Source organism: Mustela lutreola, chromosome 2 (genome assembly GCF_030435805.1).
Source record: "Mustela lutreola isolate mMusLut2 chromosome 2, mMusLut2.pri, whole genome shotgun sequence".
In the NCBI taxonomy this organism is placed as follows: Eukaryota; Metazoa; Chordata; class Mammalia; order Carnivora; family Mustelidae; genus Mustela; species Mustela lutreola.
In genome coordinates, this window is record NC_081291.1 from 180,226 (window position 1) to 197,200 (window position 16,975).

A 16,975-nucleotide genomic window follows, 5' to 3' on the forward strand; every position below is an offset into this window, starting at 1 on the left:
GTCCTGGCATCAAAGGGACACGCGGGCTCACTGTGTGCCCTCAGGCAAGGGTCCAATCTCTCCAAAGCCCCATTTTCTCTCAGTATAGATTAGTTGCCTCCTGAGTTGCTGTGACGCTTAGATAATCTTTAACTATATCTGAAACATGGTAGGGACCTACTGATACATGGAAAATAGAATACATTAAACTCCTATACATCCTTCAAAGCCCAGTTTCAATGTCCCCTCTTCCAAGAAGCTTGCCTGGCTTCCCTCATTCTCAGCCCTGGCTCTGCCTCTCTCCTTAACGAGCTCTGGGTCCCTTTGGTCCCCCGAGGGGCTGCAGAATTGGGGGGGTCTGGATCTGAAGAGCATCATTTTAAGTCTCCTTTCTTTGACGTGGACAGTGGGTTAAATGAGCTCACGTGTGTGATGCTGGCAGCTCTTGCGCCACAGACAGATTTATTGGCAGGCAGCTAGAGAGGGGAATCAGGCTGCTTCCTGCCCGATTTGGGGGCTGGAACCAGCGCAGGCAGCTGTGCTTCTGTGAGAAGCAGGGGAGAGCCCGAGTTTAGCCGAAACCTGAGCTGTCTTGGGGACCCAGGCCCTAGCAGGGCGGACGCTGAGTTCTAGGACACAGGAAGCTCATCTCCAGCCAGCCTCTCGGGAGGGCTGGGGTTGTCCCTTTCTCTGCCTGGCCTGACTCGGCCTGGCATGACCAGGAGGAAGAAACTGGGGCACTGGAAGGAAGCTCACCCCGCACAGGGCCACAGGGTCACAGCCTCCAGAGACCAAAGGAAGCAGGTGGCCTAGAAGGACCTCAAAGTTCAGAAAAAAGGGAGGAAAGAGGCGCCTGCTTGCCACTTCTCCAAGCCCCCCACTGGCCAAGGCGAGACCCAGGAGGGGTCTTCCCACACCCCCACTTGACAAGGCAGGTAAACTGAGGCTTGGTTCAGGGGCAGCTAGGAATCCTGACCCCAAAGGTGTCAGGGCGTGGTGTCCATAGCCATGGTGGCCGCCTGTTTGGAGTGGCGGATGCCTATGGTGAATGCTGGGGCTCTGGCTTTGGTCATGATGACCTGCTCAGGTCTGTGGGTTCCAGGCCCAGGGGTCTCTTCCGGGGGCCGGGGGGCACGAGGCCGGCCCAGCATGGTGAAGGCGGGCCGGCGCTGACGGTAGGTGTTGGGGTCTGGGCTGTCATACTGGCCAGGGCCTGGGATCTCAGCAGGGTCCTGAGGGGGGCGGATTGGGGGCGTGCGGCCTGCCACTGTGTAGCTGGGGCTGCGGGGCTTGGTGAATATCTGGGAGCCCCAGAGGGAGGGCAGGGTGTAGGCGTTGGGGGCAGGGGCTGAGGTGTCCTGGAGCTGTGGGCGCAGGCGGGAGCCCAGAGTGAAAGCCGGGGAGGTCCGCTGACGCACAGGGGCTGCCTTCTCTGGGCTGTAGGCCCCGGGGCCTGGTGTCACCTCCAGACCTGTGAGAAGGAGGTGAGAGGGTTGGCAGCGTCCTCGCCTGCTCGAAGACCTCGCGTGGCTGCCTCTGTGCTCCCTGTGCCTCACGGCACTCTCGGGCAGGGCTCTCCTGCTTCCCAGACCTCCCCGTAGAGCAGGCTGTTCCCTCTTTCTTTGTGGTTTCAAAGAGAGTAGGCAAGGGGAAGAGGGAGCGAGAGAATCTTAAGCTGGCTCCATGCCCAGGGTGTGAGCCCAGCAGAGGGCTCCTTCTCATGACCCTGAGATCATGACCTGAGCCAAAATCAAGTGTTGGACACTTAGCCGGCGCAAGCACCCAGGCGCCCCCAGGCTGTTCTCGTTAAGCCTCTGGGCCTTTGCCCACGCAGCCCTGCCAGGCACACCGCCCACTTTCCCATTCCCACCTCCAGGAGCTGCTTCTCATCCTCCCAAACGGTCCCAAAGCCCCCTCATTCCTGCTGCCTCCCCCACCCCTTCCCCCTAGGCAGAGCCCTCCCAGGAGGGAGGGAGAGATGGCGGGGCGCATGCGTGGATGACCGGGTGGACGGATAAAGGGGCTTACGGGTTGTGGATGGATGGATCATGGGTGGACGGAGGGACGGACAGAGCGGCGGGGCGCTGGGTTAGTCGGGCGGAGGGGCGATGCCAGGGCTGAGCCCCAGCTGCCCTCACAGCGCCACCTGTGCTCGGTGTCACGTCCATGTTCTCTCAGGCCCCTCCTCGGAGCGCGTTTATTTTGACATGCAAAGACACTGCAGTTCCAGGACGTGGGGGAGGGGGGACAGACAGGATCGGAAAGGGCAGGGCCCCTGGAGGGCAGCCCTGACCAGGTACTTACCCCGCGACTTGCCTCGGCCCTGCATGGAGTAGGCCGGGGTGCAGCTTCGGCCAAACCGGGTGACTTTTGGGTCCAGGAAGTAGACAGGCCCAGGGCTGGTGTCCTGTGGAGATGCTGGGGGAGGGGGGAGCCCAGGGTCCTGAGAGCACCTCTGAAGGCCCCCTCGACCCCGCTCAGTGCCCCTGCTCCACCCCAGGGCACCCTCCCTCCAGACAGCCCGCAGCCCCAGCTTGGACCCCTGAGGTCTGCTTGCCCCGACTTTGTCCTTGCTGTGTCCTCATGATCACAGCTGTCCCTCCCTCAACCTGTCCTCGGCCGTGGACCAGGGAACCCGCCGGCGGTTGGTTGGAATTGCACGTACAGTAAGACTAACTAGACCCTGAGGAAGGCCCCCACCGTGCTTGGGCTTGCCCCCGGGGGGGGGGGCCGTGTGGGTCTTAGCGCGGCCCCCGGGAGCCGTGTCTCTGCCTCAGTGTCCTCGGGGGCAGGGTGAGAAGATGGAACGGAGGAGGGTCGGTGGAGGGCGGCCCCACGCGGGGCGTCTCATGGCCCAGACCCTCGCTGAAACTGAAGTCACTGCCGCAGCTGAGCCGTGAATGCGTGTGCCTCCGCGCGTCGTCAGTGTGACACGGACTCACAGCCCACACACGAGCTGACCCACCACATGCCCAGCTCCAGGCCTGTGCGTCTGCTGCCAGCTCTACCACGTCCCTGGTCTCCCGCGGGCTTGACTGAACTTCTCACCCTCCACAGCCCAGACCACATGTCTCCACCTCCAAGAAGTCTTCCCAGGGAATCAGCTAAGTCTACACTGGCTCCCACCCTCCCCCGTCTTCCCCCGAGCCAGTCTGTCCCTCTGTCCCAGGCTGTGTCCCGGGAGAAGCCAGGTTGCTGTGGGCAGAGGCGAGGTTCTGAGCCCTCCCCGGTGGAAGACAACAGGCCACTTCCCTCCTTTGCCTTCTGGGACCACTTGGAGCTTCTGGAGTTTTGTTTCGGTTCAGGTCGGGATTTGGGCTGATTGTGAAGGCTGAGAAGCTGCTGCTGCCCGGCAAATTCAGTCAGCCCACCCCCACCCCAAACTCTCATCCCTGGAATCAGAGTCCTTGTGGGGGACCTTCCCCCACCCAGGAGCACTGGGGACCTCAGCTCTGGGAAATGGGGCGATGGAGTCTGTGAGCACTCCTATTAGGAACGTGATGGCCGCACCACAAGTAGCGTGCACGGGCAGCTCGACGGGCAGTGAGCTGGGGCCACGGCCACCCACGTGAGCGGCACAGATGGCGCTGACCCTGTCCCTACCCTGACACAGCAGCCCCGCCAGGGGAAAGGCAGGTGACGCAGAAGAGAGGACCCCGCTGACTGGGCCAGCCCTGCCCCCCACTGCCTGTCCACTCAGCAGAGATGGTCAACGTGCCCTCTCCGCAGCTGTCTGCAAGGAGCCCCGTCTTGCTGATGGGGAAACTGAGGCTAGGACCCCCCGCGATGCCCTGCCTGGACACCAGGCGCTAATCCTGGCTCACTGACGTGGGCAGGCACCTGTTGGCTTCATGCTGAGGATAGCTCTGGAAAGGGTACACTGTCACTGTTTGAAGGGGAGGATGCTGGGGCACCGAGCTACTGGGCGTCACGTCCACAGTCGGGCAGCAGGGAAGCCTCGAGGCCAGAAGGCAGGCTCTGGCACTGTGCAGCACACTGCGTCCGGCCTTCCCTTCTCTCCCAAGGACACAGAGGAACCTTCCCCAGGGTCACCGTGCAAGCCAGGCAGGGCTGCTGGCTCAGCAGGAGACGGGGGCTCAGAGGGGCCCTCCCCCACCTACCCCAAGCTTACCGGGGCTGGGCCTCCAGAAGAGGGAGTAGGCCGGGCTCAGCGCCCTGGTACAGTCGTGGTTGATGTAGCCCACAGTGGGCGGCAGGATGTACAAGCCTGGCCCCGAGCCTGCAAAGTCCTGCGGTCACTTCCTGCAGCTCCAGACACTGGCACATGGGCAGGAACCCAGGGCGCAGCCACTGAGCCCCCGCCCAGGCTGCCCGCCACCCTCCATGGCAGGGGTAGAGGGTAGGAGCTGCCCGCCCCCCACTACGGGGGGGAAGTGAGTGAGGGGCATTGTGAGTCAAACCTGAGTCAAAGGTAGGAGGGGCCACAAGGCCAGCAGCGTCCTCCTGCTCCACGGCACATTGGGACAACCGAGGCCCAACAGAGACGCGCCGTCTCAGGTGGGGAAACCGAGGCCCAGACAGAGACGTACTGTCACAACTGCAGTGTTTGGTGGCCTCAGCAGGAAGGTCAGGGCCCCAGAGCCTCCCCCGTGTTGTTCTGTCACGCACAGAAGCGTGCACCGGAGCCGGGCCCCACCGAGTGCATCAGAGTGGGAAGGCTCAGGCCACAGCAGAATGTCTGGCCTCACAGCCCCGCTCTCACCCACTCTGTCCTCGCTGCTTCGTGGTCGGCTAACCCACCACAGACTTCTTGTCTGTCTGCCCCGCGGACCTCTGCCGCCTGTCGCTGTGGCGGCAGCAGCCCCGCCGAGGTGCCTGCCCACCGCGCGCCCTGTTCTTGCTGGACGGAAGCGCACCCAAGAGCCATGCTCACACCCTCCCTTCTAGGAGGGAGACAGGTTTGGGGAAGGGCAGGGACTTGCCAGAGCCTCCCACCTCCAGCTGGGCTCCCCGAATCCCGGAAACCGCAGTGGAGCTGGGGAGAATAGAGCAGGACGAGCACCTCCCGCCAAGGCCTCCCTCCTCCGCAGCTGGAGCATACCGTTCTCCATGGTGGCCGTCCCGCAGGACTTCCTCAAGCCGACGTCCAGAATCCGGCACTCGGCGGCCCGCCAGCCCTGGGGTGCTGTGGTGAGCCGTGGATCGGGGTCACAGCCAAGGGTCCCCATGGCGAGCATGTGGAGGGCTGCAAGGGGCACAGGGACCAGGCAGGGGCCACGCAGGCTGCCGTCTTGGCCGCAGCCGCAGCTCCCGGCCGCAGCTCCCGGCACTGTCCTCGGGCCTGGTGGCTTGTGCTGGCGTTGGCAGAGCCCTGGCCTCAGCCCCCGCCCCCCAGGGACTGCACAGACAGTCCCTTGTCTGTCAGCAGAGAGTCTTGGGGCCCTGGCCCTAGTGGGCTGGTCAGCGGACGCTGGCCTGGAAGTGCGGCCAGGATCGAGTGTCGGCCTGGTGGCTGGATGGTCCAGGAAAGAATCCGATGTCAGCAGAGCGGGTCCCCAGGGAGCCATCAACCTGGGCAGCTGGGTCCAGAGAAGGCTCCAGGGAGCCAAAGCCATAAACGGAACACCTGCAGCCTTGTCGCAGCAGGGACTGATGAGGTCTTGGGAAGTGTGGCCCCATTTCTGCAGCTGGGGAAACCGAGGCGGAGCGCAAGGTCAGACGGTGAGATTGCCGGGAGCTGCAACTTCAGGCCAAGGAGCCGGCCTCCCTGCCCGCCGGCCTCCCTCATCCAGTTTGCATCCACTGAGCTCCTGCTGAGTACGAGGTTCTGTCTGGGCTAGGGGGACACAAAGGAGTAGACAGAAAGGAGCTGGTGTTCTCAGGAGGGAACAAAGGAAATAAACAAGAAAGAATTAAGAAAAGAGCACACAGTATATAAGAAGGTGTTAAATGTGCTAGAAAACACCAACCAGGTAGGAGCCCACAATGGCAGCATAGGTGCCGGCCAAGTGCTGGGGCAGGAGGACGGGTCTTTGAATTGAGAAGGTAAAAGAAGAGCATGTCATAAGGAAATGGCCGTGCAAAGGCCCCGGGGCAGAAGCAACGATGGCAAGGAGGCAATGGCGGGCCTCTGAGGACGACGCACTGCCTCCCAGAAGCCAACAGAGACTTACTCCCCAAATAGAGTTTATTTCCCTGCCTCCACTAAAGGCAACTGCTGTGTCAGGCTCTAAGAAGGGGCTCAGGAACCTGACAGAGCAGAATTCAAACTCCTGTGTCTTCCATGTGTGCTGTCAGGCCATTTTGCACTCTGACTTTCAACAGCTTTATTGAGCTATAACTTACATACGATGCAGTTCACTCCTCAATGTAATTTTAGTACAACTTATAATTTAACTTTTTAATCAAACTGTTAAGGAGTTCATAATGAGTCTGAAATGTTTATATTAGAAAAGAAAGGGGCTGCCTGCGTGGCTCAGTGGGTTAAAGCCTCTGCCTTTGGCTCGGGTCATGATCTCGGGGTCCTGGGATCGAACCCCGCATCGGGCTGTTTGGCGGGGAGCCTGCTTCCCCCTCTTTCTCTCCCTACCTGTGATATATCTCTCTCTCTCCCTGTCAAATAAATAAATAAAATATTTTTTTAAAAAAAAGAAAGAAAAGAAGGGGGAGAAGATCTTAACACCTGTGACTTCAGGTTCCACCTTAAGTAGCTAGAAAAAGAGGAATAAGTGGAAGGAAGGAAATTAAAGACATAAGAGTAGAAATGCCTGAAACGGAAAACTGTAGAAAGGATCAACAAAAAAATAAATAAATAAAAATAAAAAATATTTAAAAGAGTCAACAAAGCCCCTCCACCCAAAACCTGGTTCTTTAAAAAGATCAACAAATTTAATAAAGCTCAAGCTAGAATGCCCAAAAACCAATGAAAAAGAACACAAATGACCAATATCAAGACTGGAAAAGAGACATCGGTACAGACCCACATGCCTTAAAGGGACAGTAAGGTCTCTGTGAAGCCACCAACGGGAAAACTCCCATCCTTTACGGGCTCAGACACTTCACGGGCACTGCGCTGGTTAATTATCTCAGGATCCCACTGAGGGAAATGCTGTTGCTAACCCTCATCTGTGGTCACCGCCGGGAAATGGAGGCTCCGGGAGTGGAGGAGACATGTGCAGGTCCCTGAGTAACTTAGCAGCAGAGCCAAGAGTTGAGTCCAGGGCATTCTGACTGAGATTTTCATTCCAAGGTTAGGGTCAAGGGCTTCTCCCAGACTCTAATCCCAGCTCAGCTTTCCAGGAGGGCTGAAAGCCCGCTGTGGACTCCTGCAGCCGCAAGAATAAAACCCAGGCCCTCACTGGCACTTAAGGTTCCTGCCAGGCACAGAGTCCCCCTTCTTCCCCTCTGCCCTCGACTCCGATCCTTCAGTCCTCACGCGCTCGACTCGCTCACTTGACTCTTGTCACAGTAGCACTCCTATTCCTTGAAGCCACTCCTGCCGGGTCCCACCTCAGGGTGCCTGCTTGATTTCCCTCCACCTGGGACACCTTGACACCTCCATTCTCAGACACCTGTGGGCCCCCCAAATTGGACAAGCCATTTGCTTCTTTCCAGAAGCAGCACAGACTCCAGCACTGTGAACTGAACTAGGCACTGATGAGAGAGACAGGAGGTCAATACCCCAACCTCCTCCTCCCCCTCCCCCTGCCAACCAGTCTGTCCCACCGACCAAAACTGGCCAGCAGTGCAGGAGCCCAGAGATACTGCCACTGAGACCAGCCTCAAGGACTCAGGACCAGGAGGTGGAAAGACCGGGGACCTGGCTGGAGGATGATCCTTCATCCAGGTTCCAGCTGGGATGCGGCCCTGACTGCCTCGGTTTCCCCACTGCGACACGGAAAATAGCCAAGGGCTAATGCGGGGTGAGGATAGACAGGAATGACTGCCTGAGCCTGAAGGGGAGGTTTGGAGACCTCAAGGTCCAGCAGTATCACCAGACTGAGTTTAGCCACAGAAACCTCCCCAGCCCGGCCTCCAGCCGATCACACCAGCTTCTATCTGTCCGCCCTGTCCATCCGCTCACTTCTGGCTCCTCACCACGGCCAACTAAAGGCATGTAAATGAGAAGCCAATTGTAGGACCATGCAAATGAGCCATGTTTTTAATCCAGTCTGATTCACTGACAGAAGAGAGCAACTCAGCAAAGTAGAACAAGGCAGGCCGGACTGGGATAGGGCGCGAGCGTCCTCCCTCAGCCATATGATCCAGCCCTGGGGGCTCCGGGGCTCCGGGCCTCAGTCCCCCCGAGGAGGCTGCTGGACGGAGTTCACAGCATCGATGCTCATAATTATCAATCCGACGGTGTTTATATGTGTGCCCACTGTGCGCCAGGCACGGTTCAGGCGCTGGGAGAACAGGTGTGAACAAAACACATCAAGTCCCTTCCTCATCCTTTTGTTGAGATAGGCAAAGGGGTGAGTGCGTTTTACATTACTTTAGAAGTCAAAGTCCTGTCGTGGGAAAAAATCGAGGCCAGGGAGGGCTTGGAGGTGTGGGGAGTTTGCAGTTTGAAGTGGCGTGGTCAGGGGAAGCCTCACGGAGAAGGTGATGTTCAAGAGAGTCCTGAAGGAGGTGAGGAGGGAGCCAGGGGAGAAGGCACAGCAGGTGCAAAGGCCCTGAGCCTCAAGAGCGCCTAGCATTCCCAAGGAACAGCGAGGAGGCCCATATCGGTTGGAGCGTGATGAGTGATGGGGAAGGAGAAGGAGCAGGTCGTGCAGGGTCCCTGAGAGGGCAGGGGCGTTTACCCAGGGGCACAGAGGCACCGGGGAGTCCTGGAGGGCTGCGGGCAGGTCCGACGCCGGCCGGCCTCGGTGCTACCGGCGCCCTCTGGCGGCAGCGGGGAGAACGGATCGTGGGCGGCGCCGGGGGACAAGAAGCTAGGAGACTGCCCTGGTCAGGGAGGGGTGGGGGAGACGGGGAGGAGCTGGGGGGGGTGGGGAGGAGATCGTGGGGAGGAGCTGGGGGAGAAAGGTCGGGAGGGGAGATGCGGGATGGAGTGCGGTGACGGAGTCGGGGAAGAGATGGGGAGACGGGGGGGGGGGGGGGGGGCGGGGGGCGGCGAAGCGGTGGGAAATGGGGGGCGAAGGGGTACTGTGGGCTCCGCCAGCTCGCGGTGCAGGAGAAAGCCAGCAGGTGGGTCCCAGAGCTACCGGAAAGCGAAAACCAGCAGGTTTGGGAGCCACACCTGATGTGGTTCCTCCAGGATTTGGGCCTGAGAACAGGACGAGATGGGGCTGCCTGTGACCAGGAGGGGAAATGCAGGTGTTGGGAGAAGATGCAGAGCTCGGTTTTGCAGTGGTGGGACGTGGACTCTGGGAGACCGCTAGCTCTGCCAGTCCAGGTTGTGGCTTCTCTCTGCCACAGACACAAGGACCCCAAACAGCGGCTCAAAAACACCCACATGTCTTGTGTCACAGTCTCGGAGATGACAGAGCCAGGTCCCCGCTCTGCTGGTGTTGGGCGAGCTGGGGGCTGACCCGGGAGGCTCCAACGGGGAGCGGTCCACTTCCCAGCTCCCTCGGAGTGTTGCAAGGCTTGTTTCCTTGGCTTGGAGGACTGGGAGCCCCCTTCCCAATGGCGTCTGGCCAGGTGGCCTCCTAACATGGATGCTTGGATTTTCAAAGCCAGCCAGGGGAAAGGTCTCAGCAACAGGCAGGATGGGCTGGTATTCTGTGTAACAGCAACAGCGATGGGTGTCCCGGCCACGGGCCCTGGTCCTGCCGTCTCTCCGCTAACTTCATCTCTTCCTGAATCACCGCCCCCAGATTCCCTCATCTCCCTTCCTCCTCTGTAACCCATCTTCTACACAAGAACCAAATGACCTTTTGAAACCAAAACATTCCCTGGGCTCTCTCCCTGTGCCACGAACACATCCAGACTTCTAACCTGGCCTGTCTGGCTGTGAGCGCAGGAACTGTACAGACTGGGCACCTACTATGTAGCAGCCTGTGCAGGGGTGACCGACACTGCCCACAAGACCCAGAATGCAAACCACACGTGCAATCCTGAATTTTCTAGTAGCCATGTCACAGAAGAGAAACAAGATAAACCAATTTTAATGATACATTTAACTCAACAGAAGCAAAACAGTACCACTTCCGTATACAAACACTGTGGTTGACATTTTACATTCTTTCCTTGATGCCAAGGCTTCAAAATCTAGCCTGCGTCTTGCACCTGGAGCGTATTTTGCAGCAGCCGCAGTTTGACCACGGCCACCGTGCTGTCAGCAGGGACCGAGACTGCTTCAGGGTCAGGGCTCCCTCAGTCCAGCGGTTCTCAGCCTAAGGCTGAGCCCCATCATGCCCACTTGCAGTCACCTCCTCCCCTCTACCTTGTAACCACTGCCCTGACTTCAAAAGCGGGGCTGTTGCCCCCCGTTTTTATATATAAACTGTGTACTGTACTCTTGTGAGACCTTTCCCTAGACCTAGTGTGTCCGAACTATCCTCTGGCTGGGTATGGTTGTAAACCATTCACTTTCATTGCTGAGTGTAGTATCGACGCATGAAGGCTGCACGCTTCATTTGATGAGCTTCTAGGGGGTTTCCCTTTGAGGCTACTGCAAATAATGCTGTTCCCAGCATTCCAGAGGGCACAACCCGTGCAAAGGTCCTGGGAAAGCACCAGGCTTACGTGTTGAACAGTGAGGAGGCCCTTATGGCTGGAACAGAGTTCCTATGGCTGGAACAGAGTGAGGGGAGCAGAGAGAGAGGAAGAAAGTGTAGGGAAGGGATGGGGACGGGGGGGGGGGGCACGGGGTGGGGGCTTGGGCTTTTACCCTGAGCGGGGGTGGGCACCCTGCAGGGCTCTGGGCAGAGGAGGGGCGAGGTCAGCTGAGGTCAGGTGTAAGAGACAAGGAGTCAGGCTTTGACCTCCATCCCCTCAAGAACAGGTCTGAGGCTGAACCCAGGCGAGGGGCCTGTGGATCCCTTTAGCCACACCCCTGCACTACCACGCCACACACACACACACACACACGCACGCACGCACGTGAACGGAGCACGCAGAGGGAGAGGCCACAGCGGCGCCTGTTTTGTCCTGGAGCTGAGCCAGTGCATGATGAACTCCTAGTGACGCGTGGGAAAGGGGGACCATCGTCCACATTACTCTGCTACCGGCCCAAGTTCCCGCCACTCCTTTCTAAAATCATCTGGAAGCTGAAAATGAGGCTATGCCCCCAGAAGCCTGAGGGGGAGTTTTGGGTTATTGGGAGTTTTTTTAGACTTCATTTGAGAGACAGCAAGCACAAGCAGGAGGGAGGGGCAGAGGGAGAGGCAGCAGCAGGTCCACCTATGACGTGGGGCTGGATCCCAGGACCCCGAGGCCATGACTTGAGCAGACGCTTCACCAACTGAGCCCTCCAGGCGCCGCATAAGGCTGGGTGTATTGAGTGACTCCTGTCTTCTGTCGCTGGCACCCCGGCAGCAGCAGACAGGTGCACAGAGGGCCTCCATGCAGTGCCAGCTGCCACTCTGACCTCCATCTGCCACAATCTGGCACTTCCCATCCACTCCTCCTGGGCATCTGCAATTGTCCTTTGTCCTGAGGCCAGCCCCAACTCAGACTCACGTGCCTCTGTGGCTGCCTGCCCCTTTATTCCGAGGGGACTCTAACAAAGCAGACTTGTTCTCCCCACGACCAGAGCGCACGGAACCTGCCAGTCTCCCCTCCTGTCTCCATCCGGGAGAGCAGCAGCTTTCCACGGGGGACTGGGCGGGAGTAGGATCAGCTCGCGTGCTCTGCCCGGTCCCCGTCTTCCCGATGCAAACACTGAGGTTCGGGGAAGGGAGGCTTGTGCTCAGAGGGCTGGAGGGCTGGACAGATGTCTTGGCGGCTTTCCTGGAGCCCAGAGTCGCACCCAGCCAGGTCCTTCCTCTCGTCTCTGGCTTCACCCACCCGTCTGGAGCAGCCCCTCTGGCCTCTCTGCTCTCCTAGAACGCAGCGGGCAGCCCTGGGCTCGGGGCCTTTGCACCGGCTGCACCTTCTCGGCGACACGCCCTTTCCCGCACAGGCGCTCGCGGATTCCGGGAGCCGCGCTCCACCCCACGGGCCCCTCCACGCGACCAGACCCTCCACCCCCCACCCTTCCTCCGCTCACAGCGCTTCCCACCAGCGAACAGGGGACCCGGAGCTCCCGAGAGCGGACGGCTGGGGTCAGCCTGGAGTCAGCCGCGACCGGGAGGGCTGCGGAAGCCGGCGCCCGCCTGCTCCTCGCGCTCGGTGCCCTCCCGCCCGCGTCAGGACGGAAGCTCCTGGGCGCGGGGCTCTGCCCACTGGGCCCTCTGCTGCCCCGCTGGCACCGGCAGGCATAAACACTTGCAAACCGAGGGACCCGCACCCCGAGCCCCCGCTCTCAGACCCTGACATCAGGCCCCCGCGACGAGCCGCCCCTCGGCAAGACCCTGGTCCCCAGCGCCACTTCGCCGGACCCCGAAGACCCTCCGGCCGTTAGGGACATCCCTCGAGCTCCCTAGCGCCGGGACGCACAGCCCCTCCCGGCCCCTCGCGAGCTGCAGGGTCGGGAACCGCAAGGACGCGGGGCGGCGGGGCTGCGGGACTCCGGGCCGCGGGGTCGGGGGGCGGCGGGACTCCGGGCCGCGGGGTCGGGGGGCGGCGGGGTCGTGGGGCGGCGGGACCGTGGGGCGGCGGGGTCGGGGGGCGGCGGGACTCCAGGCGGCGGGGTCGGGGGGCGGCGGGGTCGGGGGGCGGCGGGACTCGGGGCGGCGGGGTCGGGGGGCGGCGGGACTCGGGGCGGCGGGGTCGGGGGGCGGCGGCGCGGCGCCGCGCGTGGCCTTGTGGGAAACACCGGCCCGGGGCCCGCGGCATGCCGGGAGTTGTAGTGCGGCGGCGCGGGGCGGGCGCGGGGGCCGCCGGGACCTGTGGTCGCCGCGGGCGCGTCTGCCGAGCCCCGCGGGAGGCGCTGACCCGGGCTTAGGGACCCAGTCGGCGCGGGGCTGCGGGATGCGAACGCGCTGCAGGGCCGAGGCCCCGCGACCGGCGAGAAGAAGCAGCGGCTGAACCGCCGCGTCCTGCTGGCTAGGAAGATGGTCCCCAAGGACGGCGGCGCCGAGAGCCTCGAGCCCTCCCGCCCCGCGCCTCGGCACCAGCACGATCCGGTGCCGCACCCCCAGCCAGGACCGTGCCGGGCACCCACAGCCCATCCCGACCGGCTGGGACTGCCAGTCTCGGCCTTGGACGCTGAACCCTAACGCCATTCCCTCCCCAGCACCAGAAACCCAGCGCGGTCCACCCAGGCCCCTGCCCCCGACGCCCAGGCACAGCCCTGCACCTCGGTTCCCCACCCCCACCCCGCAGAAGCACCCCCAGCGCCAGCTTAACCACGCCCAGATCGTGGCCCCACCTCATCATCCAGACGCGGCTCCTGGACTCCCACGGTGGTGCGGGAGCCCCCGGGCCTCACTCACAGGCGGGTGCAGACCCTGCTTCCCAAAGAAGCTCCTGGGGCAGAGAGCATCCCTGAGGGGTCAGGTCCGGGCGCTGACTATGACCCCCCAGCCTCACGCCTACTCCCTCCACAGTCCGGCCGACGGGACCCCCAGCCTAGCCCCTATGAATCCACCGGCCTTACCCACCCGACCTCGGAAGTTCCAGCGCCGCTGGCATTGGGGTTTGATTGTTCCCTGGGCGATGTGGGGGGCTGAGCAGAGGGGACCCATCCCCTCCAGGCCGGGAGCACCCCAGCTCGGACAACCACATGTGTCCCCCAGGCATCACCCAGTGTCCCCTCAGGGCAGGACCACCTGCGGGACAACCACCGTCCTAACCCATTAAAACACCAGGGGCCCCTACATCTCTGCCTGGAGTTAGGTGGAGAAGGAGAGGAGAGCTCCCCACCTCAGGAAAGGACATTTCCATTCCGTGCTCAGGACAGACCACAAACCCAGCCTGAGGTCAAAGCGCCCTGCTTGCTAGAGCACACAGGTCACTGAAATTCACCCACAATCATGTTGAAAAAAACAGGAAGAAGGGTGGCATGAATGCGGGTTCCTGGCTGACTCAGTGGGTGCGGAGTGTGACTGTGGTTCCTGCGGTGGTGACATTGGACCCCTCACTGGGTGGAGAGAGAAAATCAGAACACCTGGTGGCTCAGTGGGCTACATGTCTGCCTTTGGCTCAGGCCGTGAACCTAGGGTTCTGGGATGGAGTCCACCTTCGCTTCTCCTCTCTCTGCCTCTGTCAAATGAATAAATAAAATCTCTTTGTTTAAGATTTTATTTATTTATTTATTTGACAGGGACACAGCGAGAGAGGGGACACAAGCAGGGGGAGTGGGAGAGAGAGAAGCAGTCTTCCTGCTGAGCAGGGAGCCCGATGCGGGGCTGGATCATGACCTGACCTGAAGGCAGACGCTTAACGACTGAGCCACCCAGGTGCCCTGAATAAATAAAATCTTTTTTAAAATTGAAAAAAAAAAATTAGTCTTTAAAAAGTGGCATAAGTAAAATGAATTTTGTAAAATGTAAAATAAAACATAATACAGAGTGTATCCAAAATACAGTTGTTCCAATATGTGATACTGGGGCTTTTTAAAGATTTTATTTATTTATGAGAGAGATCACAAGTAGGCAGAGAGGCAGGCAGAGAGAGAGGGGGAAGGCAGGCTCCCTGCTTAGCAGAGAACACGATGCCGGGCTCCATCCCAGGACCCTGGGATCATGACCCGAGCCACCCAGGTGCCCCTAAGTTAAAATCTTAATTAAAACTGCATTTCAGGGGCGCCTGGGTGGCTCAGTGGGTTAAGCCTCTGCCTTCAGCTCAGGTCATGATCTCAGGGTCTGGGATCGAGCCCCACATCGGGCTCTCTGCTAGGCAGGGTGCCTGCTTCCCTCTCTCTCTCTCTGCCTGCCTCTCTGCCTACTTGTGATCTCTGTCAAATAAATAAATAAATAAAAACTTTAAAGAAAAAAAAAAAAACTGCATTTCAGGAGGTCCATAGGGACACGTGGCAGATCCGTAGGCAGTGGCCATAGGCACACGTGGCCAGCAGCTCCGCTGCAGCCTCGATCAGTGCTGGGACCCAGCCCTGCTGTCCCTGCAGTTGGGCCTGGGCAGCCAGGCTGGACCCGAGCCAGCCCTGGACCTGGTGCCGCATGAGCAAACCCTTCTGAACGACTTGAATTTTTCACCGCATATCTGCCTGGCAAGGTGGCCTGCCTCCTCATAGAAAAGCCAAAGAGGGGGCGCCTGGGTGGCTCAGTGGGTTAAGCCGCTGCCTTCGGCTCAGGTCATGATCTCAGGGTCCTGGGATCAAGCCCCGCATCGGGCTCTCTGCTCAGGAGGAGCCTGCTTCCCTTCCTCTCTCTCTGCCTGCCTCTCTGCCAACTTGTGATCTCTCTCTCTCTCTCTGTCAAATAAATAAATAAATCTTTAAAAAAAAAAAAAAAAAAAAAAAAAAAAAAAAAAAGAAAAGCCAAAGAGTCTGCATTTCGTGGGGTTGTAGCAGCGACGACTTCCTCAGGTGCCTCCGGCTGGCTGGGGGGGGGGGGGGGGGGCGTGGTCTGCGTGGGCGGCGGCGGAACCGGGAGGGTGCTCGGTGCAGGAGGATGGAAGAGGGGCTGGATGGGTGGGTGGGCGATGATGCGGGACATGTGGACACGTAGGCGCCCGGACAATGGACAATGGACGGATGATGGGTAAGTGAGAAATGGACAGACAGACGGCTGGATGATGGGTGAACATGTTAGTCTCTGGTTGGACCCACAGATGATCTGACTCCCAGACTCCACCCTGGTCTGCCGGCACCTCCTAGGGCTGTTTTGGGGCATGCTCTGCCCTCTGCCCTGGAGGAGTCTGGGGGGGTGACCCCTGCAGTGCCGTCCCCAGCTGTGGGCAGAACACCGTCACCAGCACCCTCGGCCTGTGCCAGGGCCCCAGCCTCTACAGTTTCGTCTTCTACCTGCTCCCCGCGGAGCTGCGCAAAACGGTGGCCCAGGGCCCCCGACCAGCACAGCAAACTTGTCAGACAAGGCCCCACCCTCAACCCACCTGTGTCCCACCAGACTCCTGCCTGCCTCCAGGGACAGGGACCGCCACATTGGCCTCTCACACTCACTCTCTTCTCCCCGGACCATCCTCCTGGGCCACGCTTCCTCTTTGGCACCCACCCCAGCTCCTGATCACCCTTCAGACTCCCAGCACGGTCACCTGCCCTGCAGCCCAGAGCCCCCAAGAAGCTTGATGGTGGGTCCCCAAGTGCCCCCACAGCCCTTTGGGTGGGGGCCCCATCAGCGAGGAGCCACTGCTGGAGGACAGCACAGCGTGAGTTAGCCGGAGGACCTGAAGCCAAGGGTTTCCCTTCTGGGAGCCCCAGCTGCAGGATGCTAGGGACCCTCGAGGCCCCACCCTTGCCTTTTAGCTCATTCAGTGCTTTCCTGGCCTGAGCCCTCCAGCCCCAGTAGGGGACCAGCCACAGTCCCCAGGGAAGCTGGGCCCAGCTAGGGGGCCTTGGAAGGCTATCCTGATATCACCCCACCCCCAAGGGCCTTCATCCAGTCGGTATGAACCCAGACGTCACAGCCCCAAGCCTCCACTCCCTTGGTGCTCACAACAACCTAAATCTCAGGCCCCCAGATGGTCCTCAAGGGGCCAGGCCATGTGCGACCCAGGCTCTGATCCCCGGCCACCACCCATATGGGCTTCAGCTTCCCAAAAAAAAATAAGTTTTTTAAAGACATTATTTATTTGGGAGAGAGAGAGCACCTCCGAACACAGCAGGGGAGCGGGGAGCGGGGCAGATGCCCTGCTAAGTAGGGAGCCCGATGCAGGGCTTGATCCTAGGACCCCAGGATCATGACCTGAGCCGAAGGCAGATGCTCACTGAAGCCTCACCAAAGGGGCCGCCGGGAGACGCTGTCTTCATGGGCATCCGGTGTTCCTTCAGGCTCTGACCCCGTCCTGCGTCAGCCCTCCTGCCGGACCCCTGCTCTAGCTCAGCCAGGAAACCTCAGGGCAA

At 60.3% G+C, this 16,975-nt stretch overlaps 1 protein-coding gene across 1 annotated transcript; it reads right to left on the minus strand.

Moving 5' to 3' along the window:
• Positions 1 to 415: 415 nt before the first annotated feature.
• CIMAP1D (CIMAP1 family member D) lies at positions 416 to 5,431 on the minus strand. Its single transcript, XM_059159124.1, has 4 exons — positions 5,042 to 5,431; positions 4,112 to 4,219; positions 2,284 to 2,397; positions 416 to 1,450 (listed from the first exon to the last, which is right to left on the minus strand). The coding sequence occupies exons 1-4, from the start codon at positions 5,175 to 5,177 to the stop codon at positions 966 to 968; spliced, it is 843 nt and encodes a 280-aa protein (XP_059015107.1). The 5' UTR covers positions 5,178 to 5,431; the 3' UTR covers positions 416 to 965.
• Between the last annotated feature and the right edge of the window lie 11,544 nt (positions 5,432 to 16,975).